The sequence below is a fragment of the Hyperolius riggenbachi genome, chromosome 2 (assembly GCF_040937935.1).
Source record: "Hyperolius riggenbachi isolate aHypRig1 chromosome 2, aHypRig1.pri, whole genome shotgun sequence".
In the NCBI taxonomy this organism is placed as follows: Eukaryota; Metazoa; Chordata; class Amphibia; order Anura; family Hyperoliidae; genus Hyperolius; species Hyperolius riggenbachi.
The window spans coordinates 422,047,746-422,061,763 of NC_090647.1; the positions used below are offsets into that span (position 1 = coordinate 422,047,746).

The 14,018-nt window shown below is 41.5% G+C and overlaps 1 protein-coding gene across 1 annotated transcript in view; it reads left to right on the forward strand.

The window, feature by feature from the left end:
• The window catches only part of ANOS1 (anosmin 1), a 258,928-nt gene that overhangs the window by 183,076 nt on the left and 61,834 nt on the right, over positions 1-14,018 (forward strand). The window contains exons 7-9 of the mRNA XM_068269910.1: positions 828-1,033; positions 2,782-2,926; positions 4,970-5,116. Of these exons, the coding sequence (XP_068126011.1) occupies positions 828-1,033; positions 2,782-2,926; positions 4,970-5,116 (498 nt within the window). The remainder of the gene's footprint in view (positions 1-827; positions 1,034-2,781; positions 2,927-4,969; positions 5,117-14,018) is intronic.

Below are 14,018 nucleotides of genomic sequence, written 5' to 3' on the forward strand. Positions count from 1 at the left end.
GGGGGTCTGCTATGATTTTTCTGACAGCCACAGGCTCTGTGCTGCATACCTCTTGTTCCTGAGGCATGTCATGTGATCTGGAGAAGAAGGTATGGAAACACAGAGCGTGCCACTACCAAGAACAGCAGAATAGACGTGATGCATCGCTGGAGCTGGAAATATTACAATGCACCGCTGCACTACTCTATGTGGGGAGATGGTGTGTGTGTGTATGTGCGTGTGTGTTTTACTAGCCAACAAAGAAGGTGGTGGTGGGTGAGCTGTAATAGTTGAATCCCTGGATCCCCATGCTAATTCCACTAGGGAAGTCCCATAGGTTGTTGATACACCCATGCTCAAATTGCCAATGCCTCAACCATAACACTGTTGCCAATGTACTCCTCTAGATGGGAAGGCAGTGTTCTGTCATTCTTTTACTGTTTACAATAATGCACATTAGAAGATCTCAAGGGCCACTTGAAATGGCAAAGAGGTCAGAGGGCCTTGAGTTTGACACCTGTGCTATATAATACGATACTATATAATCTATGGATGATAAACAGGTTGTATGTGGTTATGCACTTTTATTTTCCTCATATACTGTATGTATTTGACGCTTTATTGACTGAAGGAGGACTTTTAACATAACTTGCTTGGTTGGGCCCCCATGTAGGGTATATAGTGCAAGTAGTTTTGGCATATCAAACTTTAGAAAAACAATGGCGTGCTTACTGAAATCTTCCCTACAGAATGAGAATATTTCATTTATAAGCAACTACTAATTAGCTCTGGATTTAAAAAAACAAAAGTTGAAGATGTATATAACCTACAAATATTTTTTTTTCTAGATCCATCAGCTCCACTAGCACCAACAAACCTCAGAATAGTCAACTCCACAATGAACAATGATGGCACTATGACCATACGAATCACATGGGATCTCCCTGAGGAACCAGACATTCCAGTCCATCACTATAAAGTGTTTTGGAGCTGGACATCACATGGCAAATCTGTTGTTCCAACTAAGAAGAAACGTAGGAAGACAACAGAAGGGGTATTTATTTATATCAACCATGTATACATACTTACTGATTCATAGCTATATGTTTGAGCTAATTTTGCAAGGATTTAAGCATGCACATTCCTTTTCTGAAGGTAGAAAAATGTCAGTTAAAAATTCCACAATTTTGACAGGTTTGTGAAACAGAGTAACATTCGTAATTGTACAGTTGTTAGCTTCTTTAAGGTGTTTGCAGTGCAGCAAAACATGGGTTATATTGGTGTTAAATGTGTGCTGATGTTCAAATTCCCTTTACCCAAATGTGGCTGTTTGATTTATGCGACTTGCCAACCCTTCAAAAAAGGTGATATTTGATAAGCTCATTGACCCAGACGGGCTCCCCCATAATGCATAGGACCCGCCAATCACAGGGAGAATCCTCTCCTCCATTGTGGTGGCAGGCAGCCAATTAGCTGTCTGACACCACAGCATCTCAGACAGCCATAGCCCTATATAAGCAGAGGACTTGGCTGCCAGCAGCACTTGTGAGCTGATCTTTGCTAGTGACAAAACTCATCTGTGTTGCTGACTTCAATTGTTGTTTCATTGCAGATAGATAGGTACAGACAGAGGCCTCCACTTGGGGCCCTCTGCTTCTAATCTTGTATATCTATCTATCGATATATATATTATCACTTGGAACATATCGCATAAAGGAACTGTGAAATCTGGCCTTTTTTTTTAACTGGAGAACTTCCCTTAAGTCCCTTTGCCTCTATTCTTGCATATTCCCTTGCCAGCCCCATAAAATAGCATTGCCAGTAGCATAAATCTCCTACTCCTTTTCTTCTTGGCTAATGCAGTGTTGTGCAGAGTTGTAGGAGTCTTCACATGTCTTTTAAATGTATTTTGAGCTTGTAGAAGCTCTACACAGTCCAGAAAATAAACCCAAATTTTTCCCCCATTTACTTTATTGGTGTTCGAATTCGCCGTTCGATCGATCTGAACAACTTGGGTCTACTTGACCGAATAGTCATCAAATTGAAGCACTATCTGTCCCAGGAGAGGACGTTAGGATATGTTCTCCTAATCTCTAGATAGGCTTGATGCACTAAATGCTTGCATGCTTGTATTATGCATGTTACAGGGCCAGAGTTAGGACACATACTAAAAAGGGGGACCTCTACGCTGTGTATGTGACTATGCAAGAGACTTTATACTTGTAAAGAAGGCCCCCACACTTTTAACTTAGCTGTAGGAATAGCGTTGGTTTCTGCATGAGTTATGGGAAAGAATTTGCATGGGAGTGTTAATTGACTTGGCCAGTGAATCAAACCCTAAAATATGTTTACTGACTACAATTTTTAGACTTGCTACACATGCTGGAGTCTGGTCTATTGTCTTGTAAGTCATGTAGCATTAACTTACAATGGTGCAGCTATTGCCCCTGTGAAGCACTAATGGAAGACTGCAACTAGCTTCAATTTACATATGGCAGGCTAAAGAGGTGTCCCTTCATGTGTGACCTCCATTTTATAAATCATCCAATTACCCAATTAGCATTAGTAAGAGGGAGACCTGTTATAATCATTTAAATCATGCAAACCTTGTAAGCAGAATGCTTTTATCATTATGTTTTTATAGAGTCTGAGGCACCTCATTAATTGGCTGAAGAGGTCATTTAATTTCTTGTATTGCTAGTAAAACTTTCTGGTAAGGTTTCAGGGTTCTGTGTATGATGTGTAGTAAAAAAATATGTCCATAGTTGATGATATAATTTTAATTCTTGTATCCACTTTCAGAATCAAAACTTTGTGATTCTAGAGGGATTACAGCCAAACAGTAATTATATGGTTGAAATTCAAGCCATCACATACTGGGGACAAGTCCGTTTAAAAAGTACAAAAGTCTCCCTCTATTTTTCCTCTGGACCCTCAAGTTCTGCTAGTAAGTATCACTGTGTATATAAAATAAGCTTATCTCCTCTGTACATCTTCCTTCTCTATTCTTTTTTTTATATATCACATTGAACTGCTCAGAAAAGTTCAAATAAGTCCCAGGTGGGAAATTAAATTCTTTATCTACCTGCTGAGCTTTTCTGTTGGCCCATTCAGTTGACTTATAAAAGGGGACAACCCAGGAGAACTGGCATTAAATAGTGGAGGGCTCCAGTACTGTAAAACCCCTTGAGTAGCAATCAGAAGCCCCATTCTCTTGGATAGAATAGTGTAAAACCATTAGTTCTTCACTCATATATACACATATGGAACACATATGTTTGAAATAAAAACTTCTATTCTCCACACTTTCCTTTGGGTTTCAAGATGGCTATCAAGGTGGTTATCTTGATGGACCTTTGTAAAGTGGTGATCATGATCAGGGTTGATTTACATAATCTTAGGACAAAAATAACAGCATTTTTTTTTCAGGTAAACTTTTGATAAATGGGTCATACAGTGTTGCAGCAAGGTAAATGCTCCCTAGAAAGCAGCCTTACCACTACTACCATTTTCAAGAAGGTGTCTACTCTAACGAGACCTTTCGGCCATGCATTAGATTACATTACATTTGATTATGAGTGAAGGGAATATTAGTAAAACAGAAGAGAAGCCTTGAAAGCAGGGTGGCTTATTATGTACAGTATGTAGAAGGTCAGAAATCTAGGTGAGACAAAAGCAGTAAAATGAATTGAAGGCAAAGCATAGTAGCTTGAATTATAAGCTTGAATTGTACCTTCAGGTTGACAGAAAGTCATCAAAGGGGCTAGGAGAGAGGAGTATTATGTATTGAGATGTTAATCATTCTCCTCACGAGTCTCCAAGTACCATCCCAACCGCTACCTACATTCTGCGCATGAGCTTCTGCTATCTTTATTATTACCTCCGCCCACTCACCTATTACCTCCTCCCACTCACATATACAGTACTTCTCACAGGCCTCTCCTCTCCAAGGCCTCTTTTGAAATAGCTTTCAAAACACATTTTCAGACTAGCGTCCTAGGAAATTCCGCTTTCAGCCTCTGGAAATCTGTGCTCCTTTCTTGAATAAAGCTTACGGACACAGCAACCCTGAGCAAAAACCACCTGTATTTTCACACCTCTTGTTTCCTCCCTATATTTTTAGATTATAAAGGCACGAGGGCAGGGATTTCTCCTTCTTGTTTCTTGTTAAATGCTGTATGTTTTGTTAATTACCATATAATAATTGTCACTGTAACTTACATTGTTCACCACTATATTATACACCAATGTCTGTATTGTCATGTGTGCCAGTGTCTGTATATTATGCACCCTTGTTTCTTCCATTGTTTGGCGACGGCACCACAGAAGATGATGGTGCTAAACAAACTCATAAAAATAATAATAATAATAAAAAAGCTATAAGTTAAAATGGGTGTGAATTTACTGGTTAGTACAATATTGATACATTTACTGATATTCTAGTATCTACGCTTACCATTAGTAGAATATCTGTAAATGTATGGCTATGCTACTGTTATTACCTGACCCTCACAGGATCCTTTCCCTACCTTTACCGAACACTAACCCCCCCCCCCCCCCTCTCCCTCCCAATCATCATGTCTTTTTACTTTACTTTTTCGAGTATGGATTTTTGTTTACAGTATATGGATTATAACTTTTAGAAGTTATATATCTTCTTTATCTATATGGTGTACCGGCCATGTTTGGATGCAAGGAAAGGGGATAACACTAATAAAATAAATCAGAGAGAAAAAAGATGTTAATTATATGTCGTGGAAATGAATTAATCATGGTTGATCTTAGTGTTTGGAGATGCCGATACTTACAACTGTATAATGTATCGAGCTAGAAAGCCTTTTACTTACTTTCTATTAGTATATTTATGGGTTTAGAGTTCAAAGATTTCCGTGTGGTTTTGAACCTTTTATTCCAAATTAATATTAATATATGCATTTTAGTTAATAAAATATGCTGTTTTGTTCCTAATAAATCATTTAATTATTTTCAGAGGATCAAGTATCAAAAGTCAGCAAAATGAAGACTGATACTTTGGTTTCTCCGCAAAGAAAGAGTGTGGCTCACATGCTGGAAATCGGAGCTCCATTCTACCAGGATAATCAGCTTCAGGTCAAAGTGTACTGGAAAAAGAATGAAGGTGAATTCAAATATCACTTTTTATACTACATTATTGTTAAATTCTATCACTCTGAGTAGTGGAATTAAAGCATATCTGAACTCAGAACTTCCGCTCTGCTCTTAAAGATAGGCAACAGCATAATAACCTTTAAAGAAAAATGTTTCTTTGTTACAGCTGATACAAATCCTGCAGTAAATCTGCAGTGTATCTACTACCTGCTTTCATGGAAGCAGAAAAAGGGTTAACATCCTGTGTTTACAAATTAGCTGCTCTTCCAAGGCAGCCAGCTGATACAGCTGAGAGATCAAATTACAACATGTGATTAGTCAAAGATGAGCGGGAATAAGACATGCTAAACTCGTTAAATACATACAGGGTGCATTTCTATATGTCTTTCTTCTGTCATATGCAAGAGTTCAGGTCCACTTTAAAGTGACTCTGTAACAAAAATTACAACGTTTTTTCTACCATCCTACAAGTTCCTAAACCTATTCTAATCTGTTCTGGCTCACTGCAGCACTTTGTACTATCACAGTCTTTGTAATAAATCAATGTATCTTTCCCCTGTCAGACTTGTCGGCCTGTGTCTGGAAGGCTGCCAACTCTTCCGTGCTGGTCTGTTCCTCTATGCACACTCCAGTGTGTGTTTTATTTACATAAGCCAGCAGCTTCTCTGCTATCTTATCAGTGATAGAAGAGAGCTGGATAAAAATCCTCCTCTGTTAGGCTGTGAAAGTAGCTGGCTGACACATACTGAGGAATTACAAACACAGGCACAGGCAAAGCTGCCTGCAGGAAGCCTGTAATGTTCAGTGCATGAGAGAAGAAGGGGACAGAAGGTAAACACACAAATGATCTTTTGAGATTCAAAAGGAAAGCTGTATACAGCCTGCTTGTGTATGGATGTATTTTCTATGTGTGGACATACTGTACATCAATCTACTTCCTGTTTTGGTGGCCATTTTGTTTGTTTATAAACAAACTTTTTAAAACTGTTTTTGACTACTTTTAATGCGGCGGGGAGCGGCGAAATTGTGACAGAGGGTAATAGGAGATGTCCCCTAACACACTGGTATGTTTACTTTTGTGCGATTTTAACAATACAGATTCTCTTTAAACTGAGTAAAACATAAAATAATCAAATGGGCCTGTTTTGTGCAGCTGTGCATTTACATGCAATGAGAATATTCAATTTTGAACACCAATATATGGCTTTGATGACATTGCAAGAAAGAGTACTGGAAAAAGCAGAGCAACATTTGAAAGCTTAAAAAATGGGGACATATTTATATTTATGATTTGTGCACAACATAGAATATTTTCTATTTTGGCTAGTGTAATCTACATAGATCCATCACTTATGAAAACTGTGCAGTGCAATTACTGTATATTTTTTGTGAATGTTACAATTTAAAGAGGAACTCCAGTGAAAATAATGTAGTAAAAAAAGTGCTTCATTTTTTACCATAATTATGTATAAATGATTTAGTCAGTGTTTGCTCATTGTAAAATCTTTCCTCTCCCCGATTTACATTCTGACATTTATTACATGGTGACATTGTTACTGTGGGCAGGTTATGTAGCTGCTCCTAGCTGAAGATATTTGGCCTAATTTAGCTTTGAGCAAGCAGTAAAGATCTGTTATGTGTCATTGCTGAACATGCAAATCATCTCTTTATGCACCTGCATGCACATGCAGAACTGCTGGTGTATAGTCTGTCTATTGCTTATAAACTTTACAAAGCTACACCAATCCAACATGCCTACAGCTGATTCTCACGTTCTGCTCCTTATCAGAGTGTGATAGGGATGCATATGGCTCTATTAGATAAGGCTTGGACCAGTACTATAAAATACCTGGGCAGCTTATGGTGACCCAGAACCACTAGGGGATATAAAGGGGCGTAATGAGACCAAAATGGCCTCTTACTTAAAAAGTGAAAAGTGGTTTAAGCATTACCATAGCAGCCATAGTGGATGCTATGGGGCCCATAGCCAAGGAGGGCCCAGTGAACTAGTTAGCAGGCATTTTAAGAGGTCTGCATTGGGCCTCATGGAGACCCACAGCGGGCTCCCTGAAGTGCAGAGTAGCAAGTGGTCTGCTGGAGAGAAGTGTCACTTGTTCAAACTCCACCATTAATCTACCTTCCTCCTAGCATCCTTGTATCCGACACTAAAGCACCCTCTCTCTCAACAACCAATACTGGGGGGGGGGGGCGCTATGTCTGGCTACCTATATGGTGGGGTCCTCTTACTACCTATGGAGGTATTGCTAGCTACCTATACTATGGCTGACTATACTGGGGGCTACCGAATACTGGGGGGTACCTCTAGCTACCTATACTAATCTACCTGGGGCACAAAGGTACTTAATAATTTTATTTGGTGGGGGGAAGATTCAATTTAACATTTATATGGGCCCCCATGAATTCTAGCTACACCCCTGAAAGTGAAGCTAAATATAAATTTGCCTTCTGTTTTAGAGAGACACTGAAGCGAAAAAAAAAAATGATGATATTATGATTTGTATGTGTAGCACAGCTAAGAAATAAAACATTAAGATCAAATACATCAGTGTAATTGTTTCCAGTACAGGAAGAGTTGAGAAACTCCAGTTGTTATCTCTATGCAAACAAGCCATTAAGCTCTCCGACTAAGTTAGTCGTGGAGAGGGCTGTTATCTGACTTTTATTATCTCAACTGTAAGTGAACTGTTTACTTTTCCTCTGGTAGAGGAGAGGTCATTACTTCACAGAGTGCTCTGAAATACTCATTTTGAATGCTGAGTGTTGTGTAATCTGCACATATTATAGAATGAGAATCTGTTCATGGGAGCACCCACCTATAGGCTCAAATTTTCAATTGCGTGCCTAGATCCTCTCCCCTGTACCACGGGGCTGCAATTCCAGTCTTCAACGAAGGATCGGCACCACAAAAAGTATTAATAGCTCAAATACTTTATTCAGCACATTAAAAGACCAGCAACGACAGTCCGCTGTTTCGGCATAAAGAGCCTTTTTCAAGTTGCCATATTGTCAAGTACCTGACAATATGGCAACTTGAAAAAGGCTCTTTATGCCGAAACAGCGGACTGTCGTTGCTGGTCTTTTAATGTGCTGAATAAAGTATTTGAGCTATTAATAATTTTTGTGGTGCCGATCCTTCGTTGGAGACTCATATTATAGAATGATGCAATGTTAGAAAAAACACTATATACCTGAAAATAAAAGTATGAGAATATTTTCTTTGCTGCTAATCTTCTAGTAATTATTCATAGTACACAACCAATTCACTATATCATATTTAAATCTCTTTAAAGCTGAATTTTTGCAAATACCTTCTGTTGTAAGAAGAATACCAACTTATAGTTATATTATAGTTATATTATACTGTAGAGCATATGTTATCTTTTAAATACAGAAGAATGCTTTAATCTGTGTAGTTTACTCAATCGTGCCAGACTGAAAGTATATCTTATCACCAGAACTGCAGTTGGATAACCTAATGTATTCACGCACTCAAGTTAAAGGGTTAACAAATTCACCTTTGGCATACAATTTTTTCTGCCTTGTGTATCACATAACTGTTTCTCAGTCAGCAGGGGAATTAGCCTGGGCTGACATTAGATCCATGCAAACAAATACTTTATACTAACTGGAAAAGGGCAATTTCACCATTTATGTAAGAATTAGTCAATGCCATACTAATTCAATGCAGATTACAGGGTATTCTAATTTTACATCTGTTTCATTCTTACAAATTTGAAACAATGTGATATGACAGATCAACCATTTTGTTTTAATTATGCAAACTGTTTAAAGTTGGTTATGCAGGTGTATTGAGGAATAGATGCTGTAATGGTAGAAAATGCTTACAGTGTTTTACATGGTTATGAAAGATTTCATTGAAGTTGGGTACTTTACACAGATTCAGTGAGATTACATACATTTTGCATAGTAGTGGCCTGTGGTTTGGACCTGTGCTATAGAAGATGACCGGCAGATTTAATCAAAGTGATAAGATGGCAAAATCAGTCCATGTATGGATAGAAATTCACAAAAAAACCCTGCGCTCGAATCTTGGTCTCAAAACAGTTCCACCAATCCTTGCTGTCTTTATATTCCAATGCACAGCTCAGCTCCGCTCTCAGGGGTGTGTGCAACTTTAAAACAAAAACATGGAGCGCTCCATAGTGCATTAACATAAAAACTTCTTTATTCCGCAATTTAACCACTTCAGGACCACAGTCTTTTCGCCCCTTAAGGACCAGAGCCTTTTTCTCCATTCAGACCACTGCAGCTTTCACGGTTTATTGCTCGGTCATACAACCTACCACCTAAATGAATTTTACCTCCTTTTCTTGTCACTAATACAGCTTTCTTTTGATGCTATTTGATTGCTGCTGCGAGTTTTACTTTTTATTATATTCATCAAAAAAGACATGAATTTTGTCAAAAAAATGACTTTTTTAACTTTCTGTGCTGACATTTTTCAAATAAAGTAAAATTTCCTATACATTTGAGCGCGAAAGTTATTCTGCTACATGTCTTTGATAAAAAAAAAAACATTCAGTGTATATTTATTGGATTGGGTAAAAGTTATAGCGTTTACAAACTATGGTGCCAAAAGTGAATTTTCCCATTTTCAAGCATCTCTGACTTTTCTGCGCACCTGTCATGTTTCATGAGGGGCTAAAATTCCAGGATAGTACAAATACCCCCCAAATGACCCCATTTTGGAAAGAAGACATCCCAAAGTATTCAGTGAGAGGCATGGTGAGTTCATAGAAGATTTTATTTTTTGTCACAAGTTAGCGGAAAATGACAGTTTGTGACAAAAAAAAAAAAAAAAAAAAAGTTTCCATTTCTTCTAACTTGCGACAAAAAAAAATGAAATCTGCCACGGACTCACTATGCTCCTCTCTGAATACCTTGAAGTGTCTACTTTCCAGAAAGGGGTCATTTGTGGGGTGTGTTTACTGTCCTGGCATTTGGGGGGTGCCTAATTGTAAGCACCCCTGTAAAGCCTAAAGATGCTCATTGGACTTTGGGCCCCTTAGCGCAGTTAGGCCGCAAAAAAGTGCCACACATGTGGTATTGCCGTACTCAGGAAAAGTAGTATAATGTGTTTTGGGGTGTATTTTTACACATACACATGCTGGGTGGGAGAAATATCTCCGTAAATGACAATTTTTTTATTTTTTTTACACACAATTGTCTATTTATAGAGATATTTCTCCCACTCAGCATGGGTATGTGGAAAAATACACCCCAAAACACATTATACTACTTCTCCTGAGTACGGCGATACCACATGTGTGGCACTTTTTTGCACCCTAACTGCGCTAAGGGGCCCAAAGTCCAATGAGTACCTTTAGGATTTCACAGGTCATTTTGAGAAATTTCGTTTCAAGACTACTCCTCACGGTTTAGGGCCCCTAAAATGCCAGGACAGTATAGGAACCCCACAAATTACCCCATTTTAGAAAGAAGACACCCCAAGGTATTCCGTTAGATGTATGGTGAGTTCATAGAAGATTTTTTTTTTTTGTCACAAGTTAGCGGAAATTGATTTTAATTGTTTTTTTTCACAAAGTGTCATTTTCCGCTAACTTGTGACAAAAAATAAAATCTTCTATGAACTCGCCATTCTCCTAACGGAATACCTTGGGGTGTCTTCTTTCTAAAATGGAGTCATTTGTGGGGTTCCTATACTGCCCTGGTATTTTAGGGGCCCTAAACCGTGAGGAGTAGTCTTGAAACCAAATGTGGCAAAATGACCTGTGAAATCCTAAAGGTACTCATTGGACTTTGGGCCCCTTAGCGCACTTAGGGTGCAAAAAAGTGCCACACATGTGGTACCGCCGTACTCAGGAGAAGTAGTATAATGTGTTTTGGGGTGTATTTTTACACATACCCATGCTGGGTGGGAGAAATATCTCTGTAAATGACAATTATTTGATTTTTTTTACACACAATTGTCCATTTACAGAGAGATTTCTCCCACCCAGCATGGGTATGTATAAAAATACACCCCAAAACACATTATACTACTTCTTCTGAGTACGGCGATACCACATGTGTGACACTTTTTTGCAACCTAGGTGCGCTAAGGGGCCTAACATCCTATTCACAGGTCATTTTGAGGCATTTGGATTCTAGACTACTCCTCACGGTTTAGGGCCCCTAAAATGCCAGGGCAGTATAGGAACCCCACAAGTGACCCCATTTTAGAAAGAAGACACCCCAAGGTATTCCGTTAGGGGTATGGTGAGTTCATAGAAGATTTTATTTTTTCTCACAAGTTAGTGAAAAATGACACTTTGTGAAAAAAACAATAACAATCCAATTTCCGCTAACTTTTGACAAAAAATAAAATATTCTATGAACTCATCATACACCTAACAGAATACCTTGGGGTGTCTTCTTTCTAAAATGGGGTCACTTGTGGGGTTCCTATACTGCCCTGGCATTTTACGGGCCCAAAACTGTGAGTAGTCTGGAAACCAAATTTCTCAAAATGACTGTTCAGGGGTATAAGCATCTGCAAATTTTGATGACAGGTGGTCTATGAGGGGGCAAATTTTGTGGAATCGGTCATAAGCAGGGTGGCCTCTTAGATGACAGGATGTATTGGGCCTGATCTGATGGATAGGAGTGCTAGGGGGGTGACAGGAGGTGATTGATGGGTGTCTCAGGGGGCGGTTAGAGGGGAAAATAGATGCAATCAATGCACTGTGGAGGTGATCGGAAGGGGGTCTGAGGGGGATCTGAGGGTTTGGCCGAGTGATCAGGAGCCCACACGGGGCAAATTAGGGCCTGATCTGATGGGTAGGTGTGCTAGGGGGTGACAGGAGGTGATTGATGGGTGTCTCAAGGTGTGATTAGAGGGGGGAAATAGATGCAAGCAATGCACTGGCGAGGTGATCAGGGCTGGGGTCTGAGGGCGTTCTGAGGTGTGGGCGGGTGATTGGGTGCCCGCAAGGGGCAGATTAGGGTCTAATCTGATGGGTAACAGTGACAGGTGGTGATAGGGGGTGATTGATGGGTAATTAGTGGGTGTTTAGAGGATAGAATAGATGTAAACAATGGATTTGGGAGGTGATCTGATGTCGGATCTGCGGGCGATCTATTGGTGTGGGTGGGTGATCAGATTGCCTGCAAGGGGCAGGTTAGGGGCTGATTGATGGGTGGCAGTGACAGGGGGTGATTGATGGGTGATTGACAGGTGATCAGTGGGTTATTACCCGGAATAACAGATGTAAATATTGCACGGGCAAATTGATAAGGGGGGGGGTCTGAGGGCAATCTGAGCGTGTGGGCGGGTGATTGGGTGCCCGCAAGGGGCAGATTAGGGTCTAATCTGATGGGTAACAGTGACAGGTGGTGATAGGGGGTGATTGATGGGTAATTAGTGGGTGTTTAGAGGAGAGAATAGATGTAAACAATGGATTTGGGAGGTGATCTGATGTCGGATCTGCGGGCGATCTATTGGTGTGGGTGGGTGATCAGATTGCCCGCAAGGGGCAGGTTAGGGGCTGATTGATGGGTGGCAGTGACAGGGGGTGATTGATGGGTGGCAGTGACAGGGGGTGATTGATGGGTGATTGACAGGTGATCAGTGGGTTATTACCCGGAATAACAGATGTAAATATTGCACGGGCGAATTGATAAGGGGGGGGTCTGAGGGCAATCTGAGCGTGTGGGCAGGTGATTGGGTGCCCGCAAGGGGCAGATTAGGGTCTAATCTGATGGGTAACAGTGACAGGTGGTGATAGGGGGTGATTGATGGGTAATTAGTGGGTGTTTAGAGGAGAGAATAGATGTAAACAATGGATTTGGGAGGTGATCTGATGTCGGATCTGCGGGCGATCTATTGGTGTGGGGGGGTGATCAGATTGCCCGCAAGGGGCAGATCAGGGGCTGATTGATGGGTGGCAGTGACAGGGGGTGATTGACGGGTGATTGACAGGTGATTGACAGGTGATTGACAGGTGATCAGGGGGGATAGATGCATACAGTACACGGGGGGGGGGGTCTGGGGGGGGTCTGGGGAGAATCTGAGGGGTGGGGGGGTGATCAGGAGGGAGTAGGGGGCAGATTAGGGACTTAAAAAAAAAATAGCGTTGACAGATAGTGACAGGGAGTGATTGATGGGTGATTAGGAGGGTGACTGGGTGCAAACAGTGGTCTGGGGGGTGGGCAGGGGGGGGTCTGAGGGGTGCTGTGGGCGATCAGGGGGCAGGGGGGGGGAAATCAGTGTGCTTGGGTGCAGACTAGGGTGGCTGCAGCCTGCCCTGGTGGTCCCTCGGACACTGGGACCACCAGGGCAGGAGGCAGCCAGTATAATAGGCTTTGTATACATTACAAAGCCTATTATACACTGTTGCAGCGGCGATCCGGATGCCAGTAACCCGCCGGCGCTTCCGAACGGCCGGCGGGTTACGGCGAATGGGGGGCGGAGCCAGGCCCCGGCGGCTGATCGCGTCACGAATGACGCGATCGCCGCATAGCCACTCCCGCAGCCGCCCCCGCCGATGGGCGTATTGCGGTCGTTTGGGCCCGGACTTTGCCGCCGCCCATCGGCTGGGGGCGGTCGTTAAGTGGTTAAAAGTTATACTCACAAGATATGTGATAAAGATTCGCTTATCAGCGGCAAGCCCCTCCGCTTAACTCCCCGGCGGCTAAGACATTCGCACTGTGGCCAGCAGCGCGGTCTGATGGTTTCCGTAGCTCGTCTCTAGGGGGTGGGCGTGGCGTACTCTGGACGTGCTTGTAGCGTCATTACGCGTTTCGTCGCTCTGCGCCTTCGTCAGAGCACGTCCAGAGTAAGCCACGCCCACCCACCTAGAGACGAGCTACGGAAACCATCGGACCGCGCTGCTGGCCACAGTGTGAGTGTCTTAGCCGCTGGGGAGTTA